We start from the raw sequence: 24,285 nt of genomic DNA on the forward strand, positions 1-24,285 counted from the left end.
GACCCTCTCTCCCACACAGACTTGTTTGTGGCAGCGGCAGCGATAGCCAGTATGTCCCTACTTTGGAAACCCACCCGCTCCCTTAAACTGTAGACAAACCAATTAATCCTAAGTTTAGTATCAGTAAGAATGGAGCCCCCCACCCATTGGGCCGCCCCAGTTCCTTCCGATTGACCTAGATCGCAAGGGACCTCAATCAAGAGATTGACCTGGGTTATCCCAGAGCGAGACTTCTGAACACCAGGTCTTGTTGCCTGGCCCAGTTACCCCAGGCCCTCGCTCCTATCAGGCGCTGTGCTAAATGCATTCTGTGAGTGACTCCAAGGACGCCTCTCATGAGAAACTGAGGCACAGAGTTACGTGGTCTTTGCACGGGTTGCAAGTCTCGTGTTTGGGGGTCACACAACTGGCAAGGCTTGGAGCATGGATTCCCCAAGCCCCCTCTGCTAGGAGCATCAACGAGGCACCACAGCGCCATCGTGAGGAGGGTGCGAGGTCCTGCGCTTGCGGCCCCGAAGAAAGGTGACCTCTCACTTGTACCACCTCCTTAGGAAGCATTTTCTACTGTGGGTTGTAAAATTATTTTATTATAGGTGGTATTTTTAATACAGAGCCACACACAGTCCCTTTCTTGAAAGGCTTAGGGCTATATGGTTTGGGTTCCGGATTTTTTTTTTTTTTTTAATTCTAGAAGGTTATAGAATGATTATACCATATCCAGGGTACTGCAGTAGTCCCAGCAAGGTCAGGATGGTACAACACGATCACGTGATATTTCTGCTTCGCAGCGTCTATGGAGAGGAATATACACTTATTGGAATATACACTTACCTGATGTCAGTTTAGTCAGGCCTGATTGCTTGAAGAGTTTGGGGGCCTGATTTATGAAGCAGGTTTGTTTGTGCATAATGAATAGTAGCGATGATTTTTTAAATCGATACCATTATTAAACACCTTCTGTGGGCCAGGTGCAGCCTGTATAGTTTATGCAAGTTTAGAAGCACTAAACAATTTATTTCATCAAATAATACAGCTTATTGCAGATAAATCAGAAAAACAACAACAACAAACCATTAAGGGTCCCCAGTAAAATAATTGGATCATCAAAGGATTCTAAAACCATTGGTAGAATGTTGGAGAACAGTCCAGAATTATTACCCAACAGACGACTTATTCATTACAAATGGGAAAAATGTACCTACCTAGTGGGGGGGCAGTTTCTGGCTGACACCCTCTTAACCAAAGGATCAAACGTTGTCCCCAAGAGTGGGACACTATGACATCAAGTGTCTCTTGATGTGACACTCTAGAAAATACACAAAATTACCTATGCAGAATTCTTGTGGGGGGGAGAGTTACCCCTACATTTAATAACCAGCAAAAATTCAGACATTGAAAATGGGGGATCTATACCCAGGAACTGGTCAGTACTTTTCAAAAAAAGTCCACGTGATTACGGTGTGCACACCTCGACTGGGTCCTGTCTGGTGATCCTTGCTTGTTCCTTGCCAATCTCAGATGAGGGACTGTGTCTGTAGGTGATGGGGCTGTGCTTCCTGCTATAAATGCTGGACTGTTTGCCTCCAGGGTTCTGCCCTGAGCTGGGGCATGAATGGCAGCTTTGTCTCTGGGTGTGGGGCTTGCCTTCAGTCTGGCCTCACATGTGGTCAGGGAGGGGGGGCAATGAGAGGCCAGGAGCACCGCTGTGGGCTGCCCCTTCAGTCCTCTGCAAGCACCGGAGTAGGACTGGCTCTTTCTGGAAGCCAGTTTGCCTCCTAGTTAGCATCTCAGACTCTCGGAGAGCTGGATCTCTTTAGGGAACTGGTTCTTATTTTCCGGCACATGAATGTTGGATGGCCTGGGCCCTGGGGAAGGAAGGGAGGCCAGGGTCCAGAGGGCTTGGACAGATTATCATCTGAGCCCGCTTTGGCTGTCTTTTCTCACTCTTGTCTACCCTAGAACCTTGGTCGTGCTGGGCTGCCTCTTCCCTGCAGTTCTTTCCTGAATGCAATGAATGACCTCACTCTGGTTCATGTCCACAAGCCTCCACCTGATCTGTCGACCAGAAATGCGTTAAACTGTCTGGTGTGAAGGTCCCGGCACTGGCTGGGTAATGACCCCCTGAAGACATATCCATGCCCTCAGCCTTGAGTGGCAAAAGGGATTGCGAAGATGTGATCGAGTTGAGGACCTTGAGCTGGGGAGATTATCCTGGATTGTCTGGCTGGGAATAAAGCCCAGGAGGAAAGGTGGGCACTAGAAGCTCAAAAAAGCCATGAAGGCTATGGTAATTGGTCACAGCAGCAAAGGGAAGTGAACACAGCTTCCTTCCTGAGCCCTTGGCCATGGTTGGTTGATTTCCTTTTTTTAGTCACTTAATTTATACAAACAAGGGTACAGAAGTATTTCCAGGTGCCACCTCTGATTCCTGAGGGACCCAAGGAAGGCCCTTAGTTGTCTCACTGTGCTGTCAGTTCCCTTAGGGAAGAGGGTTGAAATGGACAAGGCAGACTGCCTCCCAGTTACATCAGGCCTACACAGAGGTTCTGTTTAGCTTCCAGTGTTTTGTTTTTTAAAGATTTTATTTATTTGAGAGAGAGAGAGAGCGAGAACAGGAGCAAGGGTGGGGGAAGGGCAGGAAGCCGGATGTGGGGCTCGAACCCAGGACCCCGATAGCATGACCTGAGGTGAAGGGAGATGCTTAACCAACCGAGCCACCCGGGTACCCCTAGTTTCCAGTGTTTTAAAGCTTTCATTTTAATCAGGGTCATATATTTGCGTTGTATACAATTTGGAAGGTATGAAAGAGGTTTCCCAATGCTCATCTCTCTTCTACCAGGGCCCTCAGTTTCCCTCAGTTTTCCCTGGATTCTGATCTGTTCTTGCAGAACTTTTCTATACATATACAAGATGGTTCACATACACACACTCTCAACAAACAATCACATTCTCCCTGCTCGACACTGCGTTTATCATTTAGTAGAGTTTCATGCTCTTTCCATATCATTACATAGATTTGTTTGTTTGTTTGTTTAACAGCCACGTAGATCTCCATTGTATGGATGTACCCAATATTTTTCTCTTGACCCTTATTGACAGAAATATATTTCCAGAATTTTCTATTATAGACATTGCTGCCAAATACGATGTGTGTCATCTATTGTATTTACTATATAAAAAAATTTTTTTAGGAGTGCCTGGGTGGCTCTGTCATTAAGTATCTGCCTTTGGTTCAGATCATGATCTCAGGGTTCTGGGATCCAGTCCCGCATCGGGCTCTCTGCTTGGCAGGGAGCCTGCTTCCTCCTCTCTCTTTCTCTGCCTGCCTCTCTGCCTACTTGTGATCTCTCTCTGTTAAATAAATTAAAAAAAAATTATTGTTTAAAAAAAATTTTTTTTAGGGGCGCCTGGGTGGCTTAGTTGTTAAGCATCTGCCTTCGGCTCAGGTCATGATCCCAGGGTCTTGGGATTGAGCCTTGTGTTGGGCTCCCTGCTCTGCGCGGGGAGTCTGCTTCTCCCTCTCCCACTCTCCTTGCTTGTGTTCCCTTTCATGCTGTATCTCTCTCTGTCAAATAAATAAATGAAATCCTTACCTAAAATAAAATAAAATAAATTTTTAAAGGAAGGAGGCCCTTTTTAAAAATTAATTTATTTTAGAGAGAAAGAGAGAGCAAGAGCGAGGAGGGGAAGGGGCCAAGAGAGACAGTAGCCAAGCAGACGCCCCCTGAGCGGGGAGCCAGACGCAGGGCCCCACCTCACAACTTAGGAGATGAAACCGAGAGTCTGACGCTTAACCGTTTGAGCCACCCAGCTACCCCTAGTGTATTTATTACCAACGTGTACTACATCACATAGGTCAAGAGGTATGTGCAGGGCTATAATTTTTAAAGGCACAATAACAGTGTTGCTGAGGTCGTGGAAAAAACCGAAAGCCTCATACACTAATGCTAGAGGGAACAGAAAATGGGGCAGCTGCTTTGGAAAACAGTCTGCTAGTTCCTCAAAAAGTTGAGCATTAGAATTACCACGTGACCCGCAATTCCACTCCGAGGTATACACTGAAGAGAAACACAGATATAAGTCTACACAAAAACACGCACATAAATGTTCATAACGAGATTATCCCTTATAGCCCAAGGATGGAAACGACCAAAATGTCCATAAACTAATGAATAATAATAATAATGAATAATACAGTGGAATTATCGGAATGGCTTATTTGTCCATAAAAAGGAGGCAGTGGTGATTCATACTACAACACAGATGAAAGTTTGTTGGTTTTTTTTTTTTTTTTTAAGATTTTATTTATTTACTCGACAGAGAGAGAGGTCACAAGGAGGCAGAGAGGCAGGCAGAGACAGAGAGGGGAAGCAGGCTCCCCACTGAGCAGAGAGCCTGATGCAGGGCTCGATCCCAGGACCCTGGGATCATGACCTGAGCCGAAGGCAGGGGCTTAGCCCACTGAGCCACCCAGGTGCCCGAAAAAAAAAAATTTTTTTTTTAAGATTTAATGTATTTATTTGAGAGAAAGAGAGAAAAAAACACAAGGAGGGGGAGGTTTCTAGCCTAGAGGGAGAAGCAAGTTCCCTGCTGAGCAGGGAGCCTGATGTGGGACTCAAGCCCAGGAACCCTGGGATCATGACCCAAGCTGGAGGCAGACGCTCAACAGAGTGAGCCATCCAGGTGTCCCCAACATGAATGAACCTTGAAAGCATGTGACAAAATAAAGAGCTAGACACAAAAACCCCATGTAGTACCAATTCTTTTTATATGGAATGACCAGAATAGGCAAATTCGTAGAAACAGAAAGTAGCTTAATGATTGCGAGGGGCTGCCAGGATCGCCAGGAATGAAGGGATAGAATGTTCTGGAATTAGTGATGGTAACTACCCAGCATTGTCAGTAGGCTAGAAACCACGAGTCATACACTTTCAAATGATGAATTTTTTTGTTGTGTGAATTCTAGCTCATTAAAAAAAGTGATACTTAAAATAAGGTATGTGCATAAAGTTGTGTTAGCTACTGCAAAATTACCCATAACTCATCAGTAAGGCATGCGAGCAGCCATCTTGCCATGCTTCTTTCTAGATTCCCTACAATCCATGGGGCATGTGTACAGATAGGAATACTAACTAATCTTTGTGTTTTTTTTTTTTTTTTTTTTTTTTTTTTAAGATTTTATTTATTTATTTGGCAGAGAGAGAGAGAGGGGCACAAACAGGGGGAGCCACTGAGGGAGAGGGAGAAACAGGCTCCCCACTGAGCAAGGAACCTGATGATCATGACCTAAGCCAAAGGAACCTGACCCTGGGATCATGACCTAAGCCAAAGGCAGACACTTAGCCGACTGAGCCACCCCGCCCCAATCTTTCTTTTTTCTTTGACAAAAAAAAAAAAAAAAATCGTTCAGCAGTTCTTCCTCTCACTAGATTTCCATAACTGCTTAAACACTCCTGCCAAATGCAATCACCCTGGACGCTTCACCATTCTAACATCCAGTGTCTGCAAATGATGTTGTAAAGAACCCAACAAGCAGACAAAAAGCCATCATGTGACCTTATAATGATGATCAAACTAATTACTTGCGCTGACACCTGTCACAACTGTGCTGACACCATGGGTTGAAATTTGTTTCTTTATTATGGTGAGTCCAATTTGCATTCTGGTTTCCTGTGGGAGTTGGATTGTACTCAGCCACCCTGAAGAGTCAGGGTGAGTAGCGCTGCTGAGGTCCAGGGTGTAGGTGGAACGGGTCTCAGGATGGCCAATGATTCAAGATCAGTGATGAGACCAGGGAGCACCTGCCCCAGCAGCCCTCCTCTGACGTGCTCATTGCTCAGGGTCAGGCCACGGGTTCAGCTCTGAGCAAACACATGGGTTTGGGTCGGGGCCCGGGTCAGGCTTTCCCTCTCAGAGTTTCCTGTATCCTCAGCACCTTTCTCCCCATAGTGCAGGCTGGCAGGTGGGCGCAGGAGCTCATGGTTCTGAGCACGGCCTATTTCTTTTTCTTTTTTTTTTTTTTTTTAAGATTTTATTTATTTATTTGACAGAGAGAGAGATCACAAGTAGGCAGAAAGGCAGGCATAGAGAGAGAGAGAGAGAGAGAGAGGAGGAAGCAGGCTCCCTCCTCTGTCCTCCATCAGGCAGAGAGCCTGATGCAGGACTCGATCCTAGGACCCTGAGACCATGACATAAGCCGAAGGCAGAGGCCCAAACCACTGAGCCCCCTAGGTGCCCGCACCACCTATTTCTATCCAGTTACACCCAAAGCCTCTCATTGGTGCAGCTTAAGAAAACCCCAATGGTTTTATTGTGGTAAAAATATATGTATATATAGCACAAGATTTGCCAATTTAGCCCTTTGGATTAGTTGAGTGTATGATGCTTGGCAACTATCACTATTTGCTCTTTGCCCAATTTGCCATCACTTCAAACCATAACTCTTCACCCATCAAGCAATAATTCCCCATGCCCTCCTCCCCACAGCCCTTGGCAGCCTCGAAGCTACTTTTTTTGAGTCTGTGAATTTGTCTCTTCTAGATATTTCATGGAAGTGGAGTCCTGTGATAGTTGGTCTCTTGTGTCTGGCTTCTTGCACTTAGCGTAACGTTTCATGCGGCAGTGTGTATCAGTCCTTCCTATGGATTGGTCATATTCTGTTGTATTTTGTTAACCCATTCATCCGTTGAAAGGTGTCTGATTTCTGTCCTTTTGGCTACTAGGCATAAAGCTATTACAGACATTGACTTGCAAGTCCCTGCTTCAGCCCTGTTTTCAGTTCTTCTGGGTAGATACCCAGAAGCAGATAGCTGGGTCATATGGTAACTCTATGTTTAACTTCTTGGGGACCAAAGTGTTTTCCACAGTGGTCGCACTATTTTACGTCTTCACCAGCAACATATGAGGGCTCTGATTTCTCCACCTCCATGCCAACACTTGTTTCCTCTTTTTATTCTCATTATTATTTTTTAAAGATTTTATTTATTTATTTGAGAAAGAGAGAGAACCCACAAGTGGGGGATGGGGAGGGGCAGACAGAGAAGGAGAGGCAGACTCCCTGCTGAGCAAAGAGCCCTACAGGGGCTCGATCCTGCCACCCTGAGATCATGACCTGAGCCAAAGGCAGATGCTTAACCCCCAGAGCCACCCAGACATCCCGGCTCCAAAATCTTAAATGCCAAGGTGCTGGGCTGGGAGCCCTAGGTATGTTGTCCCATGTAAGGCTCCCAGCAACCCTCTGAGGTTTTGGAAGGTTCCACTGTTATCCCAAATGTACAGGCCAAGACAACTGCAGAAGGGGAGCAGCGGGAGCTGACCTGGGAGCCGGCAGCCACTATCCCAGGCTGACCTGTCTACAAGCATAAAAACCACGATTACCCTCAGCGGCCCCCCCCTTCCCAGGGCAGATGTTTTCCCCAGGCTTTGTTGTCACTGAATCTTGTAAATGGATTCGTTGAGGTGTTGGCCCTCTGCTTTCTCCTCCTGCCCTCGCTTTGTGAAGTTGGCCACCCCAGCAGGAGCGGTCCTGCTGCATCAGAGAGCTGAGACCTCGGGGTTACCGCTTGGGGCCTCGCACGCGGCGGGGACTCTCTGAACACCGTGGGTTCACGTCCCGCTGACGCAAAGCACACTTCCGGGGGCAACACTGCGCAGAGCTTCCTCGGAGGCACTGTTTGCCAGATATCAAGGGTCTGAAACCTGGATCTCCTTTGAAGATTCAGGCTTAGAAAGAAATGCAGCCAGGAGCTTTTATCAGGCTGGCTAGCGGAGGCACGGGGAACCGTGGGTTGCTAGAGGTTCTGCCAGCCTGTGAGAAGAGAACTTGGAAAGAAACGTATGACTCTTTTCAAATTCTCTTGCCTTGGGATCAGGTCATGATCCTGGGGTCCTGGGATGGAGCCCTGCCTGGGGCTTCCTGCTTGGAAGGGAGCCTGCTTCTCCCTCTCCCTGCTGCTTGTGCTCTCTCTCTCTGCCAATAAATAAATAAATAAATAAATAAATCAAATCTTTTTAAAAATTTAAAAAAGAAATATATGGATCCAGCCTGTAGAAACAATACTTCCCCCGAGGCAAAGAAAAAAAGAGCGGCATGATGCTTGACTGATGGCACTTGTGCTAAGCAGTGGGGTGTCCCATCATTTACATGAGCGAACATATATTTATGAACAATTATAATATGTGGGGGGGCAGAACTAAGAACATGTGCTAAGTGCATCAAACTATAAGATCTGGGTTATCATTTTATGGATCAGAATGAGGCCAATTTTCTTAAAAACGGCGTATCAATGAAAAGATTATACATAATCTTTTCGGCTTTGGGTTTGGGAAAAGCTGAGATTTAGCTTTTTTCAAAAGATTTTATTTATTTATTTCACAGAGAGAGAGCAGAGTGGGGCAGGGGAAAGGCAGAGGGAGAGGGAGAAGCAGGCTTTCCGCTGAGCAGGGAGCCCCATGCAGGACTCAATCTCAGGACCCCGGGATCACAACCTGAGCTAAAAGCAGATGCTTAACCAACTGAGCCACCCAGGCACCCCTAGATTCAGCTGTTCTAACAGAGATCCAAGTCAGAAGTTTATTTTGCGCTCCCTATTTCTTTCCAGGCTGATAAAATAGCTCTGCTCCATGAAATCAGTCAGGGATCTTGGTTCCTTCTGGGTGTTGGTCTTGTCTAGGTTGTTCGAAGGGCTTGTCACCGCCACCACAGTCCACATGACCAGGCCTGGCTGCAAGGGAGTGTGGGAAATGTAGGTTTTCTTTCTGGGGGTGTCTTACACCTAATAAGAGTCTATCACTGTTGTGTTCATCAGCTATTGCTGTGTAACAAACAACACCCACCCACCCTGGCTGGCTCAGTTGGTAGAACATACGACCAATCTCAGGGATGTGAGTTCAAGCCCCATGTTGGGCATGGAGCCTACTGAAAAAACGAAACCAAACCAAAAGAACTACCAATAAAAAACATTGTCTTCCTTAAGTTTCAAAGTTCTATTTCCAAATATTATTCTATTTATAAATCTGGTCAATTTTACCGCTTTTGGGGGAGGTCTTTGATGAATGGTCAACCCATCCCAGTTTCAACAACTTCATATCCCATTTAGAATCTTTATTAATTAATTTCCCTTTAATGTTCTGCTTTAACATTTTAAACTGTTCGATTTTCTTTGGAAGCTCAACAGAAGTGCCTAAGAAGTGAAACCTTCCCAGGTACTTAACTCTCATAATACATTATAAGAGTATCAAGATCTTTTAAACATTCCAGGACTCACCTAGAAAAATTATCTTGCACGTTCCAGTGAAAAATTACAAGTCTAAAATAATGGATTACTCAATTATGCACTTTATGTTGGAAGACTTACATCTACAGGATAAATCTGTCATATTTTTGCTGATGCCAAATTCTCTTAAGCATTACAAATACTTTAAATACCAAATATCCCAGATGATTCTCCCCCACCCTGCCAAATATCCCAGATGACTCTTAAACATAACACAGGAGGGCTCGGTTGGTTAAGCGTCTGCCTTTGGCTCAGATCCTGATCCCAGGATCCTGGGGTCGAGCCCTGAGCCCCGTATTGGGCTCCCTACTCAGCAGGAAGCCTGCTTCTCACTCCTCCTCTCTCTCTCTGTCTCAAATAAACAAAATAAAATATTTTTTTAAAAAATATTTTTTCTATTTATTTGACAGACAGAGACCACAAGTAGGCAGAGAGGGAGGCAGAGAGAGAGGGGGAAGCAGGCTCCCCACTGATCAGAGAGCCTGATGCAGGGCTTGATCCCAGAACCCTGGGATCATGACCTGAGCCAAAGGCAGTGGCTTAACCCACTGAGCCACCCAGGCACCCCCAAAATAAAATCTTTTTTTTTTTTTAAAGATTTTATTTATTTAATTGACTGAGAGAGAGACCACAAGCAGGCAGAGAGGCAGGTAGGCAGAGAGAGAGGGAGAGGAAGCAGGCTCCCCGCTGAGCAGAGAGCCTGATGCAGGGCTCCATCCCATCCCTGAGCCAAAGGCAGAGGCTTTAATCCACTGAGCCACCCAGGCGCCCCACAAAATAAAATCTTTAAAAAAATCTAACACAAATAAAAATAAATAAATAAATAATTTAAAAAACATAACATAGGAGTACTAATTCTGTTGGTTCAATTGACTTTCTTCTTTTATATATATTTTTAACTAGCCTCCATGCCCAACTTGGGCTTGAACTCATAACCTTTGAGGTCAAGAGTCATACACTCTACTGACTGAGCCAGTGAGGTGTCTTTCTTTTTTTTAATTATAAGCCTTGCTTACAGCTGGGCATTAAAACACACTTGTAAGTAAGGAAAATTTTACTGGCAAGGTGAGGTTAATTCTTGGCCAGAGGTTTGGAACTGGAACAGAGCTCTCTTTCTAGTTAAGGGGGGGAAAAAAAGAAAAAAATTAAAATAAATTCCCCAGAAGAACACTCCAGAATGCTGGGCCCTTTTTAAATAGTTACAATAACAAAGGGGCTCATGGGCTGTGAAGCTTTGGTCCCTGGGCCCGCATCCCGGGTCAGGCTGTACCATGACCTCATATGTGTGCAATTTCACACTTGGTGAAATCAGAGGAAATCTGCGCCTGCTACCGGCCTGCTCACAGCTGGATTGGCGTCAGCTGGTCTGTCTACTGCCCAACTCCCGGTTGCATTCTTTCTCCCTCCACGAGCCTTGAGTCCCGGTGTCTGGCCTGGCTGCAGCCCCTGGAGACTACTAGTTCAGTGATCTCCAGTGTGTTGAAGGCATCACTCATCAGCCCTTTGCCTGGCTCTGCCCTGGCCAGGGAGCAAAAGGCAAAAGGGAGGGTTGTGACCCCAGAAACGAACAGGGAGGTCCCAGAGGGTCCCCTGGGGACTGGAGATCAGGGATCTGGAGATTGGGATGAATCAGCTCTCACTTCGGAGTCCATGGAATGTGGGGAGGGTGCAACCAGCCTTGGTGTGTGTGTGTGTTTGTGTGTGTATTGAGTGGGGGTTGGGGGGGCCGGGAGGGTGTGGAGCTGCTGGGTTCAACTTTTCAAAAACTCCAGAGGCCCTGTCGCCAGGAGGAGGGGTAGCAAGGGGCCCAGATGGCGGGAGATCAGATAACAGGCTGGGGGGGGGGAGGGTGCTGGAGGAGGACAGTGGAAGGAGTCTGGCCATGTGACTTCAGAGCCCAGCCCTGCCCCTTTCACCGAGAGGGGACTGAGGAGGCAGTGCAATAGCCCAGAGAAGAGCACTTGGGGCGGCAGGGTGGGGGGTGCTTTGCCTCGGTCCTGAGGGGAGGAGCTAGCTGGATGAGTCCTAATCAAGGCGAGAGGTGATCCTGCCTGACTCCGAGCCCAGTGGCCCCAGAGGTAGGGCAGATTCTGTGTATGTCTTGAGGGAAAGAAGTAGGATTTGCTGTTGGGTTGGTGTGGATGTGGTGTGGGAGAAGGGGAGAGAGAGAGAGAGAAAAATCCAGGACCAGGCAAAGGGCTTGGAACAGAGCAGCTGGTTGAACACTGGGGCCTCTTCCTGAAGGCGGCCTCAGGGGCCTGAGGCGCAGGTGGGGAGGTGGGGGAGAGTGAGGGCCCAGCAGCAGTTTGTTCCGGGCACTTGCTAGGAACTTGAAGGTGCAATGTCTTCCTAAATGTGGTAGCCATAATCTCAGAAAGAAATACATTCTTCAGGGGTGCCCGGGTGGCTCAGTCAGTTAAGCGTCTGCCTTCGGCTCAGGTCATAATCCTAGATCCCTTGGATGGAGCGCCACATTGGGCTGGCTTCTCCCTCTGCCTCAGCTTGTTCTCTCTCAAAAATAAATAAATAAAATCTTAAAAAGAACACATTTTCCATAACAATCAGTATACATAAAAGTAAACAGAATTTCTTGCAGCAATGTTTACCCTTCCTATATGTGATGTACTCTGACAAATCAATTTTTTATTGTATTTCATTTTTTTTTTATTTGACAGACAGAGGTCACAGGTAGGCAGAGAGGCAGGCAGAGAGAGAAGAAGGGAAGCAGGTTCCCTGCTGAGCAGAGAGCCTGACTTGGGGCTCGATCCCAGGACCCTGAGATCATGACCTGAGCTGAAGGCAGAGGCTTTAACCCACTGAGCCACCCAGGCGTCCCTATTGTATTTCATTTTTTAAAAAGATTTTATTTATTTGAGAGAGAGAGAGAATGAGAGAGAGAGAGAGAGAGAGAGAGAGAGAAAGCATAGGGCGGGCAGGGAGGGGCAGGCGGAGGGAGAAGCAGACTCCAGGATCATGACCTGAGCTGAGGGCAGTCACTTAACGAACTGAGCCACCCAGCCGCCCTATTGGATTTCCATTTTTTAAAACTCCTGAGGACCCCTGCAGGCATGATGATGTCCTCAGAGAAGATGTCAAGGGCAGGGCGGCTGAGCCAGTGGCAGGAAAGTGGCAGGGACGGGCCCTGCTGGGCAGCAATGCTGTGCAAGCGTAGGGCAGGGGTGAGTAGGCTGCGGGGTGGCAGAGGTAGGCCCCTCTTACCCATCCCCCTGCAGAGGTGGGCCTGGATCTGCGGCAGGGTGGAAATGACATGTGGGTCCTGCCGCCTCCCATCCGGGATCTGCACTGTGACTGCCTGTAAGTGAGTGCCCACCTCCCCCCCACCATCCCTGCCAGCCAGCTCCAGGGCGGGTTCCGTGGCTGCTGTGGTTGGTAGTGGAGGAGCCTGGCTCTTTCTCTTTCCCCTCCATCATCTTCAGCATTTGGCTTTTATCCTCCAGGATGACAGCCTCCGCTGGATGTACTGTAACCTCACAGAGGCAGGAAGAAGTGGGGAGGGCAAGGCCACCCAGTAGAGCTCCCTTTGCCCAGACCTGACCACATGGCCACTTTTCCTGCACAGGAGCATGTGAGTGCAAGCATCCAGCAAAGGAGAATAGGTGAGCCGTGGCTGGAGGTCTCTACTTCACCTCCTGTGGCTGGAGCATTGCTGCCCCGACCAGAAAGATAGGGGTTCCGTTAGCCAGGAAGGGGGAATGGTCAGCAAATAACAGATCTGCTGTGTTAGGACCTGGGCAACAGCAGCATTCTTTACTAATGCCACAGTCCGGCATCGCTCTGTCATTACTGACTTTGGCTGGCCCCCGGAGGGGGCTTCAGGAGCACCTCGTGAGCCCGTTGGATGGATGATGGGGAGACAAGGCAGACCTGAAGAAGAGTAGGAAAGGATTGGAGGATGCTTGGCAGTGGGAGAGGGAGAGCGAGAGGGAGACGCCCCACTGAGCAGGGAGCCCCATCCAGACTCGAACCCAGGACCCTGGGATCATGACCAGAGCCCAAGGCAGACGCTTAAAGGACTCAGCCACTCAGACGCCCCTTATGTTTGTTTAGAAGTAAACACACATACATACATGCAGTCATTGACCGGTAGGGTTTCCCGGGAGACAGACTCCGAGCTGGGATCTGCAGCCAGAGAGGACGGTTAGCGGGGAGTGCTCTAGGACACGTGTGTGAGGAAGAGAGGGGGCAGGGCTGGTGCTGGGAGAAGCTGATACGGTCGCATCAAGGGTCTCAGTCCATCTGATGGGGAACCTGGAACTGGAATGGCCCTTCTGGGTTGTTCCTCGCTGAGGCATGGAGCCAGGTTTTTGTCCCTCTTACTGCCCAGATGCAGAACGTGGGCTCCCCCTCAGAAAGAAGCATGAGCTTGAGCAAGATGGTTCTCTACCGCTGACGGTCTTTCCCAGACAGAGGCGCAGCTGGAAGCCATGTGCCATGAGCCACTAGCAGTCGTGGAAAGAATGCCTCCACCCTGAAGAGGAGATCTGGGCTGTTGTATAAAAGAGGGTCCACTCCACTTTTCTACCTAATATCAATAGGTGCAGACAATTCCACAATAAACCTTTTTTTAAAAAAAGGTTTTATTTATTTATTTGTCAGAGAGAGAGAGAGAGAGAGAGAGCACAAGCAGGGGTAATAGCAGGCTCCCTGCCGAGCAAGGAGTCCGATGTGGGACTTGATCCCAGGACCCTGGAATCACAACCCGAGTTGAAGGCAGACGTTTAACTGACTGAGCCACCCAGACTTCCCCACAATAAACATTTGTTTAAAAAGATTTTATTTATTTATTTGAGAGAGACAGAGAGCGCACTCGTTCCGGCGGGGAGCAGAGGGAGAGGGATGAGCAGACTCCCCACTGAGCAGGGAGCCAGACGTGGGGCTCAATCCCAAGATGTGGGATCATGACCCGAGCCGAAGGCAGCTACTTAACTGACTGAGCCACCCAGGCTCCCCTCCACAATAAAAAATTTTAAAGGGCTTTTTTTTTTTTTTTTTTTTAATGTAACCTCTACAGCCAGTATGGGGCTTGAACTTAAAACCCCAAGATCAAGAATCACATGCTCTACTGACTGAGCCAGACAGGCAGGCTCTGCTCCACAATTTAAAAAAAAAAAATTTTTTTTTAAAGAATAAGTTTAAAAAAATTTTTTTATTTTTATTTATTTATTTGACAAAGAGCGATCACAAGTAGGAGGAGAGGCAGGCAGAGAGAGAGAGGAGGAAGCAGACTCCCCACTGAGCAGAGAGCCCGCTGCAGGGCTCGATCCCAGGACCCTGGGATCATAACATGAGCCAAAGGCAGATGCTTAACCCACTGAGCCACCCAGGCACCCCTCCACAATAAAAATTTAAGAAAATCTATTAATGTAGTCATAACTAAATAAAAATCTTTAAAAAAAGAAAATCTATTAATGTAATATGCCATATTAACAAATTACAGGAGGAGAAACATTGTATGAAATTCATCTCTCATTTTTTTTTTTAAGATTTTATTTATTTATTTGACAGAGAGAAATCACAAGTAAACTGAGAGGCAGGCAGAGAGAGAGAGAGAGAGAGAGAAGGAAGCAGGCTCCCTGCTGAGTAGAGAGCCCGATGTGGGACTCGATCCCAGGACCCTGAGATCATGACCTGAGCCGAAGGCAGCGGCTTAACCCACTGAGCCACCCAGGCGCCCCTGATCTCTCATTTATAATAAAACTTTTGTGGGGACGCCTGGGTGGCTCAGTTGGTTAAGCAGCTGCCTTCGGCTCAGGTCATGATCCCAGCGTCCTGGGATCGAGTCCCACATTAGGCTCCTTGCTCGGCGGGGAGCCTGCTTCTCCCTCTGCCTCTGCCTGCCATTCTGTCTGCCTGTGCTTGCTCTCCCCCCACCCTCTGATAAATAAATAAAATCTTTGAAAAAAAAATAAATAAAACTTTTGTGACCCAACTAGAAAGGGGAATCATCAACCTGATATAAGGACACTGCCTATAAGAAATATCAAAGTTAATTAGAAAAATTCCCTGCAAAGATCCAAGAGGAAATTTTAGCAAGTCAGCTAGATGTAAGACCAACCTGCAAAAAAAAAAAAAAAAAGCACTCTGATAATAAAGGCAATGACCAATTAGAAAGTATAATTTGTAAGAAAAGAGTCCATTCTTTTATACAACAAAAAAGTAAGATGCATCAAATGCCAGGAAAAGATGTCTGAGCTCATTTTGGAATAAATGATGAGACCTAATTAAAGGATGACGGAGGTGACCTAAACAAGGAGACGGATACTAAGTCATACAGTAGTTAAGGTGAATGATTTAGAAAGGCACAAAAGGACAGCTATTGTCAGATTCTACTTATATGAGGAGCCCAGAATAGGCAAATTTATATAGAGAGAAGGTAGAGTAGAGAGGCTGTTGGGGAGGAGGTCAGAGAAGCTATTGTTTAATGGGTACATTAAATTAATTACTTACTTACTTAAATGTAAATGTTTGGGATGATGAAAAAGTGCTGGAAAGGATAGTGGTACTTCTCCAACATTGTGAATGTACTTAACGCCACAGAATTGTACACTCAAAAATGGTTAAAGGGCGACTCAGTCGTAGAGCACGCAACTCTTGATCTCAGGGTTGTTAAGTTTGAGCCCATGTTGGGTGTACAGATTACTAAGAAAAAAAAAGTTAAAAATGGAAATTTTATGTTTTGTTTATTTTGCCACAATAAAATAAAAAGTTTCAGGGGAATGACTTCTGAAGGAACTGTGCAAAAAAAAAAGAATATCAGATATATGTAAACCAATAGGGATATGTATACAAAATGTAAGCTGAAAAAGTAAGTTGCAAAAGGTCCAGGAATTATGGCACTCTCTATGAAAATTAGGCTGTGAAGATTTTTGAAGTTTTGGCTGGCTGTTATAGATACTCAAAATCATGGTAATTTAAATGAGATACAAGTTTATTTGGAAATGTGTTTTTTATACCAGGAAAACTTGTAACCAGAGATAAGGAGGAAAGGGACACTGGAGGACATTGAGTAGTTAATACACACTGTCCATGAGAGAGACTGCTAAATTCATCAGGTCTCTCAAAATCCATTTTCCCTTTTAAAAATAAAAACCCTCGAGTCTGAGTTGGCCACCCAGCCACAGACTACATTTCCCAGCCTCCTCTGCATCTAGATGTGCCACGTGACTAAGTTCAGGCCAATGGGATGTAAAGAGAGATACTGTGTGCAATTTCTAGTTCATCTCCTTAAAAGCAAAGCAAATCTCCTATACTTCCCCTCTTCTTCCTCCCCAATGGATGGAAAGTAGCAGTTCCAAGATTTATTATTATTTTTTTTTAGAGAGAGAGAGGGAGGGGTTGGGGACGGCAAAAGGAGAGGAAGAGAGAGACTCTTGGGTAGACACCCCACTGAGTGTGAAGCCCCATGCAGGGCTCGATCTCACCACCCTGAGATCATGACCTGAGTCGAAGACAAGAATCCTCTGCTTAACTGACTGAGCCACCCAGGTGCCCCTAGGAAATAGGGCATATGCCCAAGATGGTAAAACGGACAGATCAAGGATCAGAGCCATCTCCTTTTCCTGGACTGCCCAGGAAATAATATTAAATAATAAAATATTAGAGGGGGGATGAGCTTCCATGTCGCTTGGGGTCCTGTGTTTTAGAGGCTCTTACAACAGCCTGGTCTGCATCTGATTTAATATTGAAATTGATACCAGAAGTGGGGTGCTGATGTGAAAAATAAAAGTCTAAGAAGTGCTGCCGGTGGCAGAGACCAGCTACGGCAGGATGAGAAGCCGGTGACTTTTATTACATCAGGAGGGAAAAAGGATTGTAGAGCTCTCTTGTTTGATAATGAGGTTAGCAGGTGACTGTTCACCTGAGCCTATAGCTCAGTGTTAGTGTGGAGTCTGCCCTTTTCTGCTTTTTGCAGAACACCGTGTACTCCTGCCATTCAGATCTGTTCGCTAAAGCTTTGGTACAATGTCTCCAGGAGACAGCGGAAGGCTATCCTGCTGCAAACTTCATATGGAAGATGCTGGCCTCACACCCAGATTACTGATACCGATGGCTTCGAGGTCACAGCCTTTCAGTGGGGGAGAGAGGGTTGGACTGCGGAGTCAGAGAGATAAAAAAGGAGGTTCCGTGTATTTTAGAAGGGTAACTCAAAAAAGTTCGGGGGCTTGGCTACAAAGAACTGAATGGGGAACTCTGAGGAAAAGACCATAGCAGGTCTGGGGCTTCAGTCTTTATTTTATTTACTTGTTTAATTTTAAAGATTTAATAAGTATTTTTAATTTATTTGAGAGAGCGACTGAGAGAGCAAGAGAGTGCAAGCATAAGCAGGGGGAGGGGCAGAGGCAGAAGGAGAGGGAGGGGAAAGGATCTCAAGCAGACTCCGTGTGTTGAGCGTGGAGTCTGATGTGGGGCTCGATCTCACAACCCTGAGATCGTGACCCTGAGATCATGACATAAGCTGAAACCAAGAGTCAAACACCTAACCCACTGAGCCACCCAGGCACCCCAAGTCTTCTATATTTAGAAGGGTTTCTTGCAAGGTTGACCCTTGACTGGCATCTAGAAATTTGGCTTCTGGAGGTGTCCCCACCGTTCCCTAGCAATGTGTCTTGTGCTGAATGTAGCATGTACCTAATTCCTAGCATGAAACAAAATTCCAGAAGGAAAGTAACATAAACCAGTGGGCAACCCTCTGGTGTTTTCAGCTGGGGAGGCCAGCAACGCTTCTGATTCTGGGAGCAGTTCTGAAAAATGCAGACCACCTATGTCTCTCCCCCAACTCTGGTACCTCCTCAGGGGCCAAGCTTGTGTTTTTCCTTTTTTGTTACAACATCAGTGTGGCTCATTCGGTTATCATCACTTTACATTTCTTCCCCCGAACTTTTTTTTTTTTAATGGAGGTAAAATTCACTTAATACTTTGTACTCTATGTTAGCCATTTAAAAGTGTTCAATTCTGAGGTGCCTGGGTGGCTCAGTGGGTTAAAGCCTCTGCCTTCGGCTCAGGTCATGATCTCAGGGTCCTGGGATTGAGCCCCGCATCAGGCTCTCTGCTTGTCGGGGAGCCTGCTTCCTCCTCTCTCTCTGCCTGCCTTTCTGCCTACTTGTGATCTCTCTCTGTGTCAAATAAATAAAATAAAAAATCTTTATAAATGTTCAATTCAGGGCTCCTGGGTGGCTCAGTGGGTTAAAGCCTCTGCCTTCAGCTCAGGTCATGATCCCGGGGCACTGGGATCGAGCCCCGCATCAGGCTCTCTGCTCAGCCGGGAGCCTGCTTCCTCCTCTCTCTCTGCCTGCCTCTCTACCTACTTGTGATCTCTGTCTGTCAAATAAATAAATAAAATCTTTAAAAAAAAATGTTCAATTCAGTGGCGCCTGGGTGGCTCAGTGGGTTATGCGACTGCCTTCGGCTCAGGTGGTGATACTGGGGTCCTGGGATGGAGTCCCGCACCAGGCTCCCTGCTCAGCCAGGAGTCTGCTTGTCCCTCTCCCTCCTCCCTGCTCCTTCTCTCTCCCTCTCTCAGCCTCTCTCTCTTTCAAATAGATAAATAAAATCTTTAAAAATGTGCAGTTCAGTGGCTTTGGGTATACTCACAGCATTGTACAAGCATCTTCACCATATTGTTCCAGAACATTTCATCCCTCCATAAAGAAACTACCAATAAGCACTCTCCCTGGCCACCGCCCCCACCCCCATCCCCTGGCAACCACTAGTCTATTTTCTTTCCCTATGGATTTTACTATTCTGGGCATTTTATGGAAATGGAATCATATCATACGTTGCTTTCTTTCATTGAGCATAAGCTTTTCAAGGTGGGTTCATGTTATAGAGTGGCTCTGTATCTCATTCCTCCCCACCTCCAATCCTTTTTCTGGCTGAATAATATTCCATGTTATGGATATATTTCATTTGGTTTATCTGTTCATCACTTGATACACATTTGGGTTGCTTCCACTTCTTAGCTATTATAAATAAGGCTTCTCTGAACATTCACGTGCAAGTTTTTGGGTAAACACATTTTCAAGGCTCCTAGGTATACGTGTAGGAATGAAATCGCCAGGTCATATGGTAATTCTATGTTTAACTTTTGGGAGAACTCTTTCCAAAGCAGCTGCACCATTTCACATGCCCACAGACCCATAGTGCCTGAGGTTCCAATTTTTCACATCACCACCAACATTTGTTATTTTCCATGCTTTTGCTCATAGTCATCTTAGTGGGTGTAAAGTGGTGTCTCATTGTGGTTTTGATTTGCATTTCCTTAATGACTAATGATGATGAACATATTTCCTGTATATTTATCAACCACTTGTACATCTTCTTTACAGGAGTATCTATTCGTATCCTTTGCCCATTTAAAAACTGGTCTATTTTTTCCTGGTTGAGTGTGAGAGTTCTTTCTATATTCTGGATACTAGGCTTTTATCAGATAATGGTTTGCAAATATTCTTTTCCATTCTGTAGGTTGTCTTTTCACATTCTTGATGGTGTCCTTTTTTTTTTTTTTAAGATTTTATTTATTTATTTGACAGAGATCACAAGTAGGCAGAGAGGTAGGCAGAGAGAGATGGAGAAGCAGGCTCCCTGCTGAGCAGACGGCCGGATGTGGAACTCAATCCCAGGACCCTGGGATCATGACCTGAGCTGAAGGCAGAGGCTTTAACCCACTGAGCCACCCAGGCACCCTTGATGGTGTCCTTTGATGCACATCAGTTTTTAACTTGGAGGAAGTCCAATTTATCTAGCTTTTCCCTTCTGTGGCTTGTGCTTTTGGTGCCATATCTAAGAATCAATCGCCAAATCCAAGGTGAAAAAGATTGTCTCCTCTATTTTCTTCTAAGAACTTTATAGTTTTGGCTCTTAGATTTGTCTTTGATCCACTGCAAGTTGATTTTTGTATATGGTGTGAGGTAAGGATTCGATTTCATTCTTTTACACAGTCATTCAGTTGTCCCACACCATTTGCTGAAAAAGCAATTCTCTTCCCATTGGATGGTATTGATACCCTTGTAGGAAATCAACTGACTGAAGATGAGGTTTTTTTGGACTCTCAATTTTATCCCATTTATCTATATGTCTATCCTTATCACCCTGTTTTGATTACTGTAGCTTTGCACTAAGTCTTGAAACTTGAAAGTGTGAATCCTATAATTTTATTCTTTTTAAAGATTACTTTTGCAATTGGGACCCCCTGCAATCCATATGAATTCTAGGATAACCCTGTCCATTTCTGCAAAAAAGGGTAGCTGGAATTTTGATAGGGATTATATTGAATCTGTAGATCAGTTTGGAGAGTATTGTCATCTTAACAATATTGTCTTCCAATCAGTGAACCTGGGGTATCTTTCCATTTATTTATGTCTTCTTTAATTTCTGTCTGGAATGTTTGGTAGTTTTCAGTGTACACGTCTTTCACTTCCTTGGTTAAACTTATTTCTATGTATTTTATTCATTTTGATGCTATGGTAAATAGAATTATTTTCTTAATTTTGTTTTCAGATGATCATTGGTAACATATAAAAATTCAAGTGAAGGGACGCCTGGGTGACTCTGTCAGTTAAGCTGCTGCCTTCAGCTCAGGTCACGATCCCAGGGTCCTGGGACCAAGTCCCGCATCGGGCTCCTTGCTCAGTGGGGAGCCTGCTTCTCTCTCTGCCTCTGCCTGCCACTCTGCCTGCTTGTGCACTTGCTCACTCTCTCTCTTTCTGACAAATAATAAAATCTTTTAAAAAAAGAATAAAAGGGGGCGCCTGGGTGGCTCAGTGGGTTAAAGCCTCTGCCTTTGGCTCGGGTCATGATCCCAGGGTCCTGGGATCGAGCGCCTGCATTGGGCTCTCTGCTTAGCAGGGAGCCTGCTTCCCCCCTCTCTGTCTCTGCCTGCCTCTCTGCCCACTTGTGGTCTCTGTCTATCAAATAAATAAATAAAATCTTTAAAAAAAAAAAAGAATAAAATCCATCTGTGGCAAAAAAAATTTTTTTTTCAAGTGAAAAAAATTTTTTTTAAAGATTTTATTTACGGGGCGCCTGGGTGGCTCAGTGGGTTAAGCCGCTGCCTTCGGCTCAGGTCATGATCTTAGGGTCCTGGGATCGAGTCCCACATCGGGCTCTCTGCTCAGCAGGGAGCCTGCTTCCCTCTCTCTCTCTCTGCCTGCCTCTCTGTCTACTGTGATCTCTCTTTGTCAAATAAATAAATAAAATCTTAAAAAAAAAAAGATTTTATTTACTTATTTGACAGACAGAGATTACAAGTAGGCAGAGAGGCAGTCAGAGAGAGGAGGAAGCAGGCTCCCTGCTGAGCAGAGAGCCCGATGTGGGGCTCCATCCCAGGACCTTGGGATCATGACCTGAGCTGAAAGCAGAGGCTTTAACCTACTGAGCCACCCAGGCGCCCCTCAAATGAAATTTTATATTGATCTTGTACCCTATAACTTTCCTGAATTGAGTTATTAAATCATTAGGTCTAATAGTTTGTGTGTGTGTGTGTGTGTGTGTGTGTGTGTGCACGCACGCACTTTCAAATTCCAAATTATTTTAAAATTCTCCACACTTGATCTTAGCCAAAAAGCCAAAAAGTGATTATTTTTAAATTCTCATTCAAACTTTTCATCCAGAAGGGTTAGATGCAATAAGGGACAAAAGCATTTTCACAGAAAAAGGTTTTTATGGCATCCATCTGGGTTTGCATCTTGGTTGTAGCATTTTTAATTTGGACCTGACAAGATTTTAGTTCTTCTATCACTGCAGTAAGGGATTCTCTAGTGTTTCCTCTGCTTTTTTTCAAGAGAAAAACATTTTTATAGAAGTTAATGAGAAAGACACACCATGGGGCACCTGGGTGGCTCAGTTGGTTAAGCATCTGCCTTCGGCTCAGGTCATGATCTCAAGGTCCTGGGATCGAGCCCCACATCGGGCTCCCTGCTCAGCAAGGGGTCTGCTTTTCCCTCTCCTCTGCCTCCTTCTTCCTGCAGCTCTCTTTGCTTGCACTCTGTCAAATTAATAAATAAAATCTTAAGAGAGTGACAGAGAGAAAGATACACCATATCCAGGAATTGGTCAAGATGAAAACCTGAATATTCAACAATTTTCAAATCATTTTATATAGCCCCTACCCCTTTTGTCCTGATCATTTATCCAGTAAGCAGCCTGGAGAAGATCAAGCTTGTTCTAAGAACCTCTGGTATTTAGTAATCAAGCAGCCTTCCTGAGGGGCAGGTATCAGGGGAAAGACCACAGAAGTAGAGTCAGACTATGAGTCCTTGTTGTAAACTGCCACTAATTGGGAAAACAGAATACAAGGCAACAGCTGTGCAACATCCACCCAGACTGATCCAGAGTCCAACGTGTTAGGAGTGCCCAAAGGGGGTCACAGTCCCTGTGATGAGCCCTCCCCCAGCTTGCAGCTCTCGGCAGCAGTCACAAGATAGAACTGCATTGGATGTTAGGATCTACATCAGAAATAGAGAGCTGAGCAGTAGCTTGATTTTAGATGGTTCCATCTGAAAGCAGCCTTTTCCTGTGGGCATTCTTATGTGACCCAGGTGGTCCAGCCAGCGTCCGTACCGCACACAGTTCAGGGTCCCACAGAGGGCTGTTTTACACCTGCCAACGTCCCAGAGTGAAGCTCTGTTCACTGAGCAGTTTGTGCTGTGAACGAAACAGTCCCCCGCAGACCATATCAGGTTTTGGCTTAGAGTCAGGTCTGGGCAATTCGGAGCTGCAAATGCCCGAATCCAGAAAAGCCAGAGGCTTCTCTTCCGCAGCAGCATAGCTGTGTGGGAGAACCGGAAGATCTGGTTCCAAGTCCAGAGGATGAGAAATGCTTTCCTAAGTCCTTTTTTCCTTATCAGTCTTAGAGCTTAGATGGCCCTGCTCAAAGGGAAGGTACATACTCCTTCAGGAGAGTGAGAAGCCAAGCCACGGACTGGGAAAATAATATTTGTGAAAGACATTTCTGATCAACAACTGCCATCCAAAATATATACAGAATTCTTCAATCTCAATGAGAAAAATGAACAATCGATTCAAAAATGAACGAGAGAAGATATACAGATGGCAGATAAGTATCTAAGATGCTTGACATCAGTATGTCATTGGGGAAATGCAAATTCAAGCAACAATGGGCTACTAATACACACCTATTATTATTATTGGTGCAAAAAAGGTAGTTTGATTAAAGCATGGGGACAGGACCCATGAGCAAAAAGGGCTTCCAACTACACACCTATCAGAACATCCCAAATTGAGGGGCACCTGGGTGGCTCAGTGGGTTAAAGCCTCTGCCTTCGGATGTTCTCAGGGTCCTGGGATCAAGCCCCCTCATCAGGCTCTCTGCTCAGCAGGGAGCCTGCTTCCTCCTCTCTCTCTCTCTGCCTCCCTCTCTGCCTACTTGTGATCTCTGTCAAATAAATGAATATAATCTTAAAAAAAAAAAAAAAGAACAGCCCAAATCCAGAACACTGACAACGCCAAGTGCTGACTAGGGTGTGGAGGAACAGGAACTCCCATTTGTTGCTGGTGGGAATGCACATCAGGGTCCAGCCACTTTGGAAGGTAATCTCTGACAAAATTAAACATGCTCTTACCCTATAATCCTGTTATCAAGCCTCTTGGCATTTACCCCAAAGAGTTGAAAACTTCTGTCCACACACAAAAACTTGCACACGGATGTTTTATAGAGGCCTTACTCATAACTCCTTAAACTTGGAAGCAATCAATCAAGGATTCACCTCCTGGTTAAGTAAACTGTGGTCCATCCAGACAATGAAATATTACGTAGGGCTAAAAAGAAATGAGCTATCAGGCCAAGAAAAGACATGGGTGAACCAAAAGCACATTTTTTAAAAAAAGATTTTATTTGTTTGACAGAGTGAGAAATCACAAGTAGGCAGAGAGGCAGGCGGGGGGGGGGGGCAGACTCCCTGCTGAGCAGAGAATCCGATGCAGGGCTCCATCCCAGGACCCTGAGATCATGACCTGAGCTGAAGGCAGAGGC

At 45.8% G+C, this 24,285-nt stretch overlaps 1 protein-coding gene across 2 annotated transcripts in view; it reads right to left on the minus strand.

The window, feature by feature from the left end:
• Window positions 1–558: 558 nt before the first annotated feature.
• The window catches only part of FBXO27 (F-box protein 27), a 35,689-nt gene continuing 11,962 nt past the window's right edge, over window positions 559–24,285 (minus strand). Inside the window, exon 5 of one of the 2 annotated variants that reach the window (XM_045076796.1) lies at window positions 559–791. In XM_045076796.1, the coding sequence (XP_044932731.1) occupies window positions 765–791 (27 nt within the window). In that variant the 3' untranslated portion in view covers window positions 559–764. Of the gene's footprint in view, window positions 792–22,197; window positions 22,279–24,285 lie in introns of those variants that run through there. The other variant, XM_045076794.1, reaches the window with a different exon arrangement.

The sequence above is a fragment of the Mustela putorius genome, unplaced genomic scaffold (genome assembly GCF_011764305.1).
Source record: "Mustela putorius furo isolate JIRA1106 unplaced genomic scaffold, ASM1176430v1.1 tig00000196_pilon_pilon_pilon, whole genome shotgun sequence".
Classification (NCBI taxonomy): Eukaryota; Metazoa; Chordata; class Mammalia; order Carnivora; family Mustelidae; genus Mustela; species Mustela putorius.